The 14,075-nt window shown below is 47.1% G+C and overlaps 1 protein-coding gene across 2 annotated transcripts in view; it reads right to left on the bottom strand.

Moving 5' to 3' along the window:
• Nucleotides 1-10,473, bottom strand: part of MTR (5-methyltetrahydrofolate-homocysteine methyltransferase) — a 134,561-nt gene extending 124,088 nt beyond the window's left edge. For both annotated transcript variants that reach the window (XM_075862762.1, XM_075862763.1), the window contains exon 1: nt 10,295-10,473. In XM_075862762.1, coding sequence (XP_075718877.1) covers nt 10,295-10,328 — 34 coding nt within the window. In that variant the 5' untranslated portion in view covers nt 10,329-10,473. The remainder of the gene's footprint in view (nt 1-10,294) is intronic.
• Nucleotides 10,474-14,075: the final 3,602 nt, after the last annotated feature.

Here is a 14,075-nt window from a genome sequence, read left to right as displayed (position 1 = left end):
GAGAACGGGGGACTCCAAAGTCCCCCCCAAGTGCTCCAAGAGAATAGAGAACTGGTGTGCATGCTCGACCAGCGCTACTTAATTTTTATGGAACTACCAGGGACAGCGGTCACAGAAGTGCCATAGAAATAAATGGAGCGCTGGCAGAGTATGAGCACCAGCGCTCCAGTCTCATGGAGCACGTCGGGGGACTTTCAGGTCCCTTGTTCTCTCCATCACTGGGAGTCCCAGCAGTTGGAGACCCAACAATAGATATACCCTATTCTGTGGATAGAGGATACATGTTACATAGTTTGTACGGTTGAAAAAAGACATGTCCATCAAGTTCAACCAAGGGATGGGAAAGGGGAAGTGGGATGGGAAAGGGGAAGTAAAAAATTTCTACACATAGGAGCTAATATTTTTTTGTTCTAGGAAATTATCTGAGCCTTTTTTAAAGCCATCTACTGTCCCTGCTGTGACCAGCTCCTGCGGTAGGCTATTCCATAAATTCACCGTTCTCACAGTAAAGAAGGCTTGTCGCCTCTGCAGGTTGAACCTTTCTTTTTCCAGACGGAGGGAGTGCCCCCTTGTTTTTTGAGGGGGTTTTACATGGAACAGGATTTCACCATATTTTTTGTATGTGCCATTCATATATTTATATAAGTTAATCATGTCCCCCCTTAGTCGTCTTTTCTCAAGGCTAAATAGGTTTAGTTCTTTTAATCTTTCCTCATAACTTCGATTCTCCATGCCCCTAATTAGCTTCGTTGCTCTTCTTTGTATTTTTTCCAACTCCAGGGCATCCTTTCTATGAACTGGAGCCCAGAACTGGACTGCATATTCTAGATGAGGCCTCACTAATGCATTGTAAAGTGGTAATATTACATCCCTGTCCCGCGAGTCCATGCCTCTTTTAATACACAACAATATCTTTCTGGCCTTTGAAGCTGCTGATTGACACTGCATGCTGTTATTTAGTTTATGATTTACAAGTACACTCAGATCCTTCTCAACAAGTGAATCCGCCAGTGTAGCTCCCCCTAGGACATATGATGCATGCAGGTTGTTCGTACCCAGGTGCATAACTTTACATTTATCTACATTAAACTTCATTTGCCAAGTGGACGCCCAAACACTTAGTTTGTTTAAATCTGCCTGCAATTCACACACATCTTCCATAGTCTGAACTATATTGCATAGCTTGGTGTCATCTGCAAAAATAGAAATAGTGCGATTAATCCCATCCTCTATATCATTAATAAATAAGTTGAATAATAGTGGTCCCAGCACTGAACCCTGGAGTACACCACATATAACTGGGGACCATTCAGAGTAGGAATCATTGACCACAACTCTCTGGATACGGTTCTTGAGCCAATTCTCAATCCAATTACAAACTATACTTTCTAAACCTATAGTCCTTAATTTACCCATTAGACGTCTATGGGGGACAGTGTCAAATGCCTTTGCAAAGTCCAAAAACACTATATCCACAGCGGCCCCTCTGTCTAGGCTTCTGCTTACCTCTTCATAAAAACAAATCAGGTTGGTTTGACAGCTTCTGTCCTTTGTAAAACCGTGCTGGCTGTCACTTATAATACTATTTATTGTCACATAATTCTGTATATAGTCCCTCAATAGCCCCTCAAACATTTTCCCCACAATTGATGTTACGTTTACTGGTCTATAATTACCCGGCGAAGACCTAGAGCCCTTTTTGAAAATAGGCACCACATTTGCCCTTCGCCAGTCCCTTGGCAATATACCAGTCATGAGAGACTCTAAATATTATGAAGAAGGGGACAGAAATAACTGAACTAAGCTCCTTAAGAACTCTAGGGTGTAACCCATCTGGTCCCGGGGCCTTGTGTACATTTATTTTATTTTATTTAGCTTGCACCATATCTACATTCATCCAATTCAGTATATAGTGTTTATGTGAAAACCCCTTTAATGAGTTTGGAAGGCCACAATAGAAGTGCTTACTACCATAGAGTACAAGCACATAGACCTACCGCAGCAATAGTACTACACTTCCACTAGGTAAAACGCCTCTGTAAAATAAAGGCCGACACTGACCAATGACCTGAAAAATCTGCTCCTTAGATTGAATTTTCAGGAATGAAGTTAAGTTTCCAATAGAACTACTGCTGCATAGGGGTATGTAAAAGTAGTCACATCCAGTTGTTGTTTCTTGTCCATTATACTATATACAACTGTTAGGACTTGTGTATAGTACAATCTTGTGAAGCGTCACACAAGTAAACATGTTTATCCAGCCCTCAAGGCGCAGTTTTCTCAAAGAAATATTGGTCTATTCAGAACAGGTGAGAATGTATCGTGTGTGACATTATACAAACATATGGCATTGAGAAAGCGACACATACACACGTTACACAGCACAGTGGTCGCTGGAGGGAGAGAGTTTTTTTTTTTCCTGAATAAGGGTATATTCACACGTAGAAATTGAGACGCAGTTAAAAAAGCATCTGAAAACTGCATGCGTTTTTAGGCTGTTTTCACATATGGTGGATACGTTGCGTAAAAGTACAGAGTATCTGCCCTTGACGCCACAGGGAATTCCGGATGAAAAAACGCACCAAATTGAGGTGCAATTTTTTGGGCTGAAATTGGAAAAAAATTGACACCTACCTATAGCCATGGCGACTCTTCCCTCTGATGTGCTGCAGCTCGGCCTCCAGGATGACATTTCATCTCATGTCACCGCTGCAGCATACGATTGGCTGCAGCAGTCACATGGGATAAAATGTCATCCCTGGAGGCCGGGCTGGACACAAAAGAATAGAGTTCTGCATAAGTATGAGATTTATTTTTTTTCTGAGCTGAGAACTTTCCGCCATCTTTTAGCCCCATTTATACCCCTGAGGAGGCTACGTGTATAGCGAAACATGTCAGGGAGGGCTTTAGTGTTTTTTTAAAATCATGTTAGGCCAGCAATTCAACTGTTACTATCAGCGGTAGAACGTACAACTGCTTAGGTGCACTCGCTTTTCACGTATCTCCTCTACGTTCCTTCCTATACTAATTCCTGCTGGTCTGCCTTGGCTACTCTTAAATTACATGTTGTATGTTCCAATATTGTCCTTTTAGTTAGTTAGATTTAATAAAAGTTACATTTTATTTTCTCACACTCATTGATAGCTGGGAAAGCTGGGTTTTTTGTGTGCTTTTTGCACATATGGTCCATTCTTGAATGTTTATTGCCGCCAGCTATCAGGGTCACTTTAAAGTTCATGAGATCTTTGCAGCAGACTCCGCTATTTGTTGCAGGTTTTACCCCCCCCCCCTCCCCCATTAAATTAAACGGGGAAAAAGCAGCAATACAGCAACATAAATTGACATGCTGCAGATTAAAAGAAACAATTTATGAACGGTTTTACGAGGGTTCTTTTTTTACACAGCGTGTGCATGAGATTTGTTCAACTCTTATCCACTTTGCTGCTACTGTAATATGCTGGGAATTTTCCGCAATCAAATCCATTGCGGAAAATCCGCAGTATTTACGCTACACGTGAACTCGGGCTAATTGCAATTTTTACCGCTATTACATGGAATCACGTTAAAACCGCATGCAGGTTTTTCAGATGTATTTTATAAGCCGTTTTTAAACGCACCTCAACCGCTACGTGTGAATATACCCCTTGGCTTACAACCAGTCATTACGGGCACGACCGGCCGCAGACAGCCGGCTGTTTTTATGGGCCATGCACCCAATATAAAGTATAGCAGTACGGTCCGTAAAATAAAAAAATAGGACATGTCCTATTTTTTTGGGCAGGATTCTACGGCACGGACACCCTCCCTATACATACGGAAAGGTGTTCGTCGGACATAGAAATGAATGGGCCCGTAATTATGGGCAATTTTACGGTCGTGTGCATGGGGCCTTAGAAGGATAAATACTGAAAAAAATCACAGAGAACCGCTTCAAACCTCATTAAATGTATGTCCAGCTAGAACGGTCAACCAGACTTCTCTACTGTTAGTGTCGACAAGTTTATTTCCTGATCCTTTGAGTTGCCTGGAGATACGTAGCGTCTGACAGCCACTTACGCCTGCTCTATTATAAAACCATGAACATTCAGATGAGCTGAACATGTATTAACCCCTTAACGCCGAAGGACGGATATATCCGTCCTCAGCAGCTGCTAGTTCGCGCAGGACGACGGATATATCCGTCCTGTGATCGCGCGGGTACTGACAGTTTACCCACGCGATCAGCGGCAGGAGCACGGCTGTTATACACAGCCTGGCTCCTGCTGCAACTGCCGGAATCGAAGCACGCGCCGATTCCGGCAGTTTAACCCATTAAATGCCGCTGTCAACAGTGACAGCGGCATTTAATGTGTTTGACAGAAGGGGGAACTCCCTCTGTCTCCCGATCGACGCCCCCGCAAACAAATAGCGGGTCGCCGTCGGGTTTCCATGACAGCCGGGGGTCTAACAAAGACCCCCAGGTCTGTCTTCAGCATCTGCCTGTTAGGCGATGCCAGAGGCATGACCTAACAGGTTGCCTGTCAGTTTTACACTGACAAGCAATAATGCTTTGCTATACGAAGTATACCAAAGCATTATATATGCGATCGGCACATCGCATAGTGAAGTCCCCTGGTGGGACTAAAAAAAAAAAGAAAAGGCCTCATGCACACGACCGTATTTTTTCCCACCCGTAAATACTGGCGTAAATACGGGTCCGGTGTCACACGTATTCCACCCGTTTTGCACCAGTATTTACGAACCCGTGCCCGTAAATATGGGTCCGGTGTCACCCGTATTACACCCGTATTTACGGGCACGTTTTTGGCGGCAAAATAGCGCTGCACTAATCGGCAGCCCCTTCTCTCTATCAGTGCAGGATAGAGAGAAGGGACAGCCTTTTCTGTAATAAAAGTTAAAGAAATTCATACTTACCCGGCCGTTGTCTTGGTGACGCGTCCCTCTCTTCACATCCAGCCCGATATCCCTGGATGACGCGGCAGTCCATGTGACCGCTGCAGCCTGTGATTGACCTGTGATTGGCTGCAGCGGTCACATGGCCTGAAACGTCATCCAGGACTTCGGGCCGGATGTCGAGAGGGACGCGTCACCAAGGCAACGGGCGGGAGACCGGACTGGAGGAAGCAGGAAGTTGTCGGTAAGTATGAACGTCTTTTATTTTTATTTTTTACAGGTTTATACTGATCGGTAGTCACTGTCCAGGGTGCTGAAAGAGTTACTGCCGATCAGTTAACTCTTTCAGCTCCCTGGACAGTGACTATTTACTGACGTCGCTTAGCAACGCTGCCGTAATGACGGGTGCACACATGTAGCCACCCGTTATTACGAGAGCTCCATAGACTTCTATGGACTGTCCGTGCCGTTATTACGGCCTGAAATAGGACATGTTCTATCTTTTTCAACGGCACGGGCACCTTCCCGTGAGAAAACGGGAAGGCACCCGTCGCCAATAGAAGTCTATGAGCCCGTTATTACGGGTCGTGATTACGACCCGTAATAACGGGCGTTTTTACGGTCGTGTGCATGAGGCCTAAAACCGTTAAATAAAGTTTGTGAAAAAAAAAATAAAAAAAAATGAGTCAAAGTGAAATAAAACTACTGTTTTGCCCCAAAAAGTGGTTTTATTTAATAAAACGGTCAAAACAAATCACACATACACATATATGGTATCCCAGCGATCGTAACAACTTGACCAATAAAATGAACACATTAATTAAACCGCCGGATGAACGGCGTCCAAAGAAAACGCAAAAAACAACGGCAAAATTCTCTCTTTTCTCCCATTCCCCCCATAAAAAATAAAATAAAAGTTCATCTATAAGTCCTATGTACCCCAAAATAGTACTAATGAAAACTACACCTTGGCCCGCAAAAATCAAGCCCACGTACGGCCACATCGACGGAAAAATAAAAAAATGACGGCTCTTGGAATGCGGCGATGCAAAAACAAGTAATTTTTTTCTAAAAGGGTTTTTATTGTGCAAACGTAGAAAAAACATATAAAACCTTTACATATTTGGTATCCCTGTAATCGTGCCGACCCATAGAATAAAGTTAACATGTTATTTACGCTGCATAGTAAACGGCGTCCATTTATAACGTGAAAATTAATGCTGGAATAGCTGCTTATTTTCAATTCTCTCCTAAAATAAAGTTAATAAAAGTTAATCAATATATTATAAGCATCTAAAAATGGTACAATTACAAAATACAACTCGTCCCGGAAAAAACAAGCCCTTATACGGCTATGTCGATGGAATAAAAAAAGAGTTACGACTCTTGGAAAGCGACCGTGGAAAAACAAAAAATAATCCTTGGTCATTAACGTGCAAAATGGCCCGGTCATTAAGGGGTTAAGGGGGATGTCCAGGGTTAGAAGAACATGTCTGGTTTCTTTAAAAAAAACTGTGCCACTCCTGTCCACAGGTTGTGTCTGGTATTGTAACTCCGCTCCCTTGAACTGTATTGAGCTGAACTACAATACCACGCACAACCGATGCACAAGTATTGCGCTGATTTTGGAGGAAAGCAATACATATTTTTCTAACCCTAGACATCCCCTTTAATAGGGGTTGTCCGGGCACGGACAACTGATGACCTATCCACAGGATAGGTCATCGGTATATGATCAGTGGGGGTCCGACACCCGGACCCCATGCTGATCAGCTGCCTCCGTGCGGCGGATGTTATGCAGTGTATGCAGAGTTCGCAGCTGGAAGCATTTGGCTCCGTACACTGTATAGCGGCCATACTGCAGCTCTGCTGCTATTCAAAAAAAAAAAATAATAATTATACGCACCTCCAAAATTGTATCAAAACTAGGGATGCACGATGCATCGAAACTTCGATACTGTTTCGATACCGTGCATCCCCAAACGGATCGATACCGTTATTTCATGTATTTCGATACTTAGCTGCGCAGCCGCACATCTCAGTATAGTAACACATGAATGTATGAGAGCAGGGCTGCGGCTGTGTAATACAGTCATTGCCCCGCTCCTGAGTCCTGACATGTGCGCGCGGTCAGCATGAGGTTATGCTGCCAGCGCACTGAAGACAGAACATGGCGAGCGCACTGCAAAACACCTCCATGTTCTGTCTTCAGTGCCTGCACCGCCGGCAGCATCCCCACATGCTGACCATGCGCGCACTTGTCGTCAGGAGCGGGGCAATGGCTGTATTACACAGTCACAGCCCCAATTTAATGGCGGAGATCAGAGAAACCTCTCATCTCCGCCGCTATTCCCCTGAATGCTGCGATCAAAGCTGACTGCAGCATTCAGGAGAAAATGAGAAGGGGGGATGCACCTTGGATCGCGTCACAGGAATACCTGTGACGCGATTGAGGGACAAACCATATATGGGCAGACAGCCCAGGGTCCATTGAAGGACCCAAGGGCTGTCTTACCATATTTCCTGTTAGGGCATACTGAGGTATGTCCTAACAACTGCCTGTGTACGATCCATATACAGGCTAATGTACTGGCATATACATATATGCCAGTACTTTAAATTTTTAAAATAAAGTAAAAACAAAGTAATATTAAATTTAAAAAAAGACACATGCACATTTTCTTACAATAAACATTAAAATAAGTCTCAATACATAAAATATACACATATTGAGTATTGGCACGGTCGTAATAACCTGCACAACTATTTTTTTTGCATCATTTATGATGTGTACGCTGTAAAAAAATAAAATAAAAGCGGCTTAGTTCGGATTCACACGAGCGTGTGCGTTTTGCGCACGCAAAAAACGCGGTGTTTTGCGCGCGCAGACGGCTCTTAACAGCTCCGTGATTCATCACTATATGATGCGCGGCTGCATGATTTTCGTGCACCCGCCATCATTATGACACTCTGTTTGGATGTTTGTAAACAGAAAAGCACGTGGTTCTGTAATGGCAGGAAGGAGGTGAAGGGAAAGTGAGCCCTAATCTACCCACCGCCCTGTCCCTGCCTACTTGCAACGACCCGCCCTAGGCGACGGGGTACAACTGGGCGGCGGTCCCTACGCTGTCTAAGTGCACGGGAGAACAAACATGGAACACGCAAGGGAAGGGGCAGTCGCCCACGGAACGGCGCGAGGAAACGGAGCGGTGAATGAGTAGTCCGGACCAGGATGAAGTGGAGTATACCAACGTGAGCACGGAGAAGGAAGCAAGCCAGAGGCAAAGCAAAGCAGGTTCAGCGGAACTGCAGCAAGGCAGAAGCACGGCAGAAGCAGGCTGGAGCAAGCAGCAGTGAGGCCAGGAATCCAAAAGAATTACAAGCACTGAGGAAGAGAACACGGCAGGTAATAAAGGGCAGGGGGCGGAGCTAACTCCGACTGACCAGGCCGCGATAGGCTCTCCCACTCCTGAGCCTGCCACCCTGGTTGGTGGGAGATGGTGTCAGTCGAACAGGTCTGGCCTCAGGTGTGGATTGATTAATCCCAGGAGTATACCTAGACGTAGTACCTGGCAGATCCCTAACAGGTTCTTTTCTGTTTTCATTCATACTTTTCACTGCTGTTGCACGAATCACTCGCGTCCCACGGAAGTGCTTCCGTGTGGTGCGCGTGATTTTCACGCACCCATTGACTTCAATAGGTGCGTGTTGCGCAAAATACGCACAAAGAACGGACATGTCGTGAGTTTTACGCAGTGGACTCACACTGCGTAAAAATCACAGACTGTCTGCACGGCCCCATAGACTAATATAGGTCTGTGCGAGGCGCGTGAAAATCACGCGCGTTGCATGGACGTATATCACGTTCGTCCGAATAAGCTCTTACTGTGGGGCACGTGGTGTGATGAATTTAACCTCCATGTGCCTCACATTAATAGTAATTAACCCCATCATGTACCTTACACTGTACGTGACTGAGAAACATGATGGGGTTAATTACTATTAATGTGGGGCACATTCAAAATTCATCATCACACCTCGCGCCTCACATCAGAAAATGGAAGAACTTTTTTTATTCCTGTTGGCAAAATATCGTTTTGGCATCGAAATCGCAATACTACACAAAGTATCGGTATCGAAGTCCAAATTCTGGTATCATGACATCCCTAATCAAAACAGTAACAAATATTTTTATTGACACCAAAAACGAGAGGACAAACAAGTAAGGGCCTGTTCACATCAGGAGATTTCCGTCGGTGAAACCCTCAATGGAAAATCAAACGGAAACCTTAGCTTCCGTTTGCATCACCATTGATCTCAAAGGTGACGAAAACATTGCTAATGGTCACCGTTCCGGCCGGTTTCCAATTTTTCGACGGAATCAATAGCGCATTCGACTGAGCTGCAGTACGGCCGCTATACAGTGTACGGAGCCAAATGCTTCCCGGCTCCGAACTCGGCATAACATCCGCCGCACGGTGGCAGCTGATCGGTACGGGGTCCAGGTGTCAGACCCCAACTGATCATATACCGATAACCTACCCTTTAAACGGTTCCAGTCACGCGCTTGGTCGCATCTCCCGCTAAAAGTTTTAAAGTGGCAAGAGATGCGGGCAGTACCACGCCATAAGCCTCTCCAAACAAAGCTCATTTGCAGAACAGGCTCTCAGGTGTGAAACAGTAATACAATGTGCATCAACGTATACAGCCCAGCAGATGTTGGGATCATGGTGTCTATGGAGCGGTCTGCCGAATACGGTGGAAGCACTTCCTGGTGCATACGCCAAACGCAGTGTGGACACAGCCTAAAAACAATAGTAGACAAATCTATGGCCAACTTCAAGCTGAATGAAACCGTAACATTGCCGGGGAAGTTGGCTGATTTCACAAGGATGGCGTGTAAGGCTGTGTTCACACTTTTGTCGCCATTTTAGTTATTCTACTCTTTCAGTTGCAGAGCAATGAGAATGAGGAAAACGCCAGATCCATCGCATGAGGGAAATTAACGGCACCAACATTTTGCCGGACACAATAGTGCTGTATACTGTGCAATTTAGGGCAGAAAAAAGGGACTAAATGTGCGACAGTCTCCTAGCGGACAGCGTTCGACACAGATGTAAACAGGACCTTATACTTGTAAATGAGATCACAGAAAAAACGTTTTTTGCAGTGAATTATGGACCACCAGTCAGGTTGTTGAAGACTTAACCATTTCAACTATTACTGTCCCCATCTTAACCCTAAATCACTGGACTTGTCACTTCATTATCATATATATATATATATATATGAAAATAATAAGAATAACATGTGTGTTCAGTTATATAACCCAGCACCACACACTAATAACACGTGCGCTAGGCTGTGACAGGACCCCGCACTCACACTCTGCTGACGTTACCTGCAGTGCCGGGGTGCTGGATGGTGGGCGGCATGTCTCTTGCAGGCTGGAGCAGGAATAGCGGCGCTAGTCTCAGCACGGACCGGAGACACCAGAGCAGCTTGTTCTATACTTGAGTATTACACAAGGCGCCGGTATCGGACTGTATACTGCTTCCTGTAGTGTGTGGGTTTACTGCACATGCTCAGTAGTGGCAGCTGCCTGGGCCGCCTCAGTGCGCTGCTCTCCGTACGTCGCTGGGGGAATGTGACCGACAGGGACACGTCCTGTAAGCTGACTGAGTGAGGAGCCGCATATGAACTCGAGCAGCTCCTTCATTTACAGATTCTCACAGCAAACATTGAAAAAGAATCTTACATTTCTGCAGTGGCGGACACAGACTGCAAAAGGCCCCTGTGCAGATAATGTGCCAGGGCCCCCCCGCCCCCCCCCCCCCCCAATACCGACAAAGTTACCTAAACATATATATGCATATAAAAATAAACCTTACTAATAAAAATTATGAAGGAAGATTTATATTGTACATTTTATTACCAGTTTAGAACACAAGTAACACATTTTTTTCCGGGTTAAATTCTTATCTAAACTAAGTCCCTAAATGTGGGCAAAGAAAATGAAAAACCTATACTCACCTCCTCCGGCGCCTCCGTTCCCCCTCCGCAGCCCCTATCCCTTTCTGTGTTTACAAAGCTGCTGTGGTGACGCGCGGTCGATGGCACATGACCGCTGCAGCCAATCAATGCCCTCAACAGCGATTTGCTGTGGAACTACTGTCCTCAGCAGCACACCAATGAGGAGTTATTGGCAGCAGCGGTCACGTGCCATCGGCAGCGCGTCACCAGTGCAGCCTTGTACACTTGTAACACAGACCGAGACAGGAGGATGGGGGCTGCGGCGGGTGAACGGAGGCGAGGGAGGAGGTGAGTATAGTTTTTTTATTTTCTTTGCCCACATTTAGAGACTTAGGTTAAATTGAATCATTGAATATAACACAAAGCACTCATGCAACTGAGATGCAATAATTTAGATGATCTTATCATGCTTAGCTTACTGCACTGTTACCTATCAAGCAGGACTGAATCTCAAGATATCTACAGAGGGGGCTGTATGGCGTTATCTACAGGGGGGACTGTATGGCGCTATCAACAGAGGGGGCTGTATGGCGTTATCTACAGGGGGGACTGTATGGCGCTATCTACAGAGGGGTCTGTATGGCGCTATCTACAGGGGGGTCTGTATGGCGCTATCTACAGGGGGGACTGTATGGCGCTATCTACAGGGGGGACTGTATGGTTCTATCTACAGGGGGGACTGTATGGCGCTATCTACAGGGGGGACTGTATGGCGCTATCTACAGGGGGGACTGTATGGCGCTATCTACAGAGGGGGCTGTATGGCGTTATCTACAGGGGGGCTGTATGGCGTTATCTACAGGGGGCTGTATGGTGTTATCTACAGGGGGGACTTTATGGCGTTATCTACAGTGGGGTCTGTATGGCGTTATCTACAGGGGTTCTGTATGGCGTTCCCTACAGGGGGGGTCTGTAGGGAAAGTCATACAGCCCCCCCCTGTAGGGAACGCCATACAGACCCCCCTTTAGGGAACGCCATACAGACCCCCCTGTAGGGAACGCTATACAGCCCCCCCTGTAGGGAACGCTATACAGCCCCCCCTGTAGGGAACGCCTTACAGCCCCCCCCTGTAGGGAACGCTATACAGCCCCCCCCCTGTAGGGAACGCCATACACCCCCAATCACTCAAAAAAATGCGACCTACAGTGTGAAAAGACAAAAGACATGTATCCCCTATCCACAGGATAGGGGATACATGTGTGATCGCTGGCATTGATAGGGAGAGCGGGGACCGAAAGTCCCCCGAAGTTCTCCATCACTCACCTCTGACTTCCGGTGTCTGCGCAGCTCAAGTGTGACCGGCGCTCCATTCATTTCTACGGAGCTGCCGACACAGACCCCGGAAGTCCGAGGTTTGTGATGGAGAACTTCAGGGGACTTTCGGTCCCCCGTTCTCCCTATCAATGCCAGCGATCACACACGTATCCCCTATCCTGTGGATAGGGGATACATGTCTTATGTTTAATGGCAGAGCGGGGAGATACTCCCTGCTCTGCCGTAGTGTTCCGTGGCATCGCGCTGTAGCAGCCATAGCGGCAGCTAGCGGAGATTCCGGCCAAGGTGGGGGCCCGTGCCGGCAGGTGACGCGGGCCCCCTCATGCCGCGGCCCCGTAGCAGCCGCTACGGCTGCTATAGCAGTAGTTACGCCCCTGTGTTAGGGGGAGTTCACACTGAGGTTTTTTTCGCGAAAAACGTCAGAAAGTGCCTCCCATTGAAATCCATGAAATTTTTCCTGCGAGCAGTAAAAACCGCATGCGGGAAAAAGAAGCGCAATGCCCTTTCTTCGGGCGTTTCTGTCTCTGACTTCCCATTGACAACAATGGCAGGCAGAAAATGCGTTTTTTGCTGCGTTTCCCTGCCCACGGCCCGATGGCCGAAAACGCCACAAAAAAACGCAATGAAAAACGCGGGAAGTGTTCTACCGGCAGGTCAAAATATGCCTCAAAATTCCGGAAGGAATTATGAGGCAGATTTTTCTACATAAAAACTTCTCCCTTCTGACATGAACTTTTTAACTTCATCTACCTGTCCTCTGCAGTCTGCACGTCCTCCACTCGTCCTGTGTCTGTCCTCCGCTCATCCTATGAGTTCTCCGGCAGTCCTGACTGTACTGTCCAGCCGCCCGAAGTCTTACGTCGCACCGCCCCCTGTCCTCTCCCCTGCCTGAGCGCTCCTCCTACCACCAGCATCGCCGTCCTGTCCTATTCATCTGTGCCAGATTGGCAGTGCAGTGTAGCGGCTATCACCGGGCCCGGGCACCCGCCCCCTCCCTCCCGATTGGTAGTGCAGTGTGGCGGCTATCACCGGGCCCCCGCCCCCTCCCTCCCCTCATGCCTAGTGTTGTGATGCTACTAGGCATGAGGGGGCCCGTGCCGCCAGGCCTGGTACATAAAATGTAATGTGCCTGTCAGGGCGACACGGGCCCCCCCATGCCGCGGGCCCCGTAGCAGCTGCTACGGCTGCTACTGTGGTAGTTACGCCACTGAACGGGCCCCCTTCCCACGCGGGGCCCTTGTGCAGCTGCACCGGCTGCACATGCGGTATGTCCGCCCCTGCATTTCTGCATAAAAGCGGCAAATGTAAAGACCATGGCACCACATCATTGTAACGCACTCTCAATTGCTTTGCAAGCTATGGGAACGAATCGCATTCGTGATGCCATTATGGCCACTTTCAAACAAGCATAATACGGATGCAGGGGCGTAAGGGTATGTTCACACGGCGGGGGTCCGTAACGGCTGAAATTACGGGGATGTTTCAGCCTGAAAACATCCCCGTAATTTCAGCCGTACCGGCATGTGCAGGCGCTTGAACGCCGCGTCAATTACGGGCGTAATTAGCGCTGCTATTCATTGGAGTCAATGAATAGCGGCTCCAATTACGGCCAAAGAAGTGACAGGTCACTTCTTTGACGCGGGCGTCTATTTACGCGCCGTCATTTGACAGCGGCGCGTAAATATACGCCTCGTGTGAACAGACAAACGTCTGCCCATTGCTTTCAATGGGCAGATGTTTGTCAGCGCTATTGAGGCGCTATTTTCGGGCGTAATTCGGGACAAAAACGCCCGATTTACGTCCGTAAATAGGCCGTGTGAACATACCCTAACTCGGAAAGACTGAGCCCCATAGCAAACTCTTGACTGCCCCC

This window comes from Rhinoderma darwinii, chromosome 4 (genome assembly GCF_050947455.1).
Source record: "Rhinoderma darwinii isolate aRhiDar2 chromosome 4, aRhiDar2.hap1, whole genome shotgun sequence".
Taxonomy (NCBI): Eukaryota; Metazoa; Chordata; class Amphibia; order Anura; family Rhinodermatidae; genus Rhinoderma; species Rhinoderma darwinii.
Note: the sequence above shows the minus strand (reverse complement) of the source record. Positions and strands in the feature narration are given on the sequence as shown.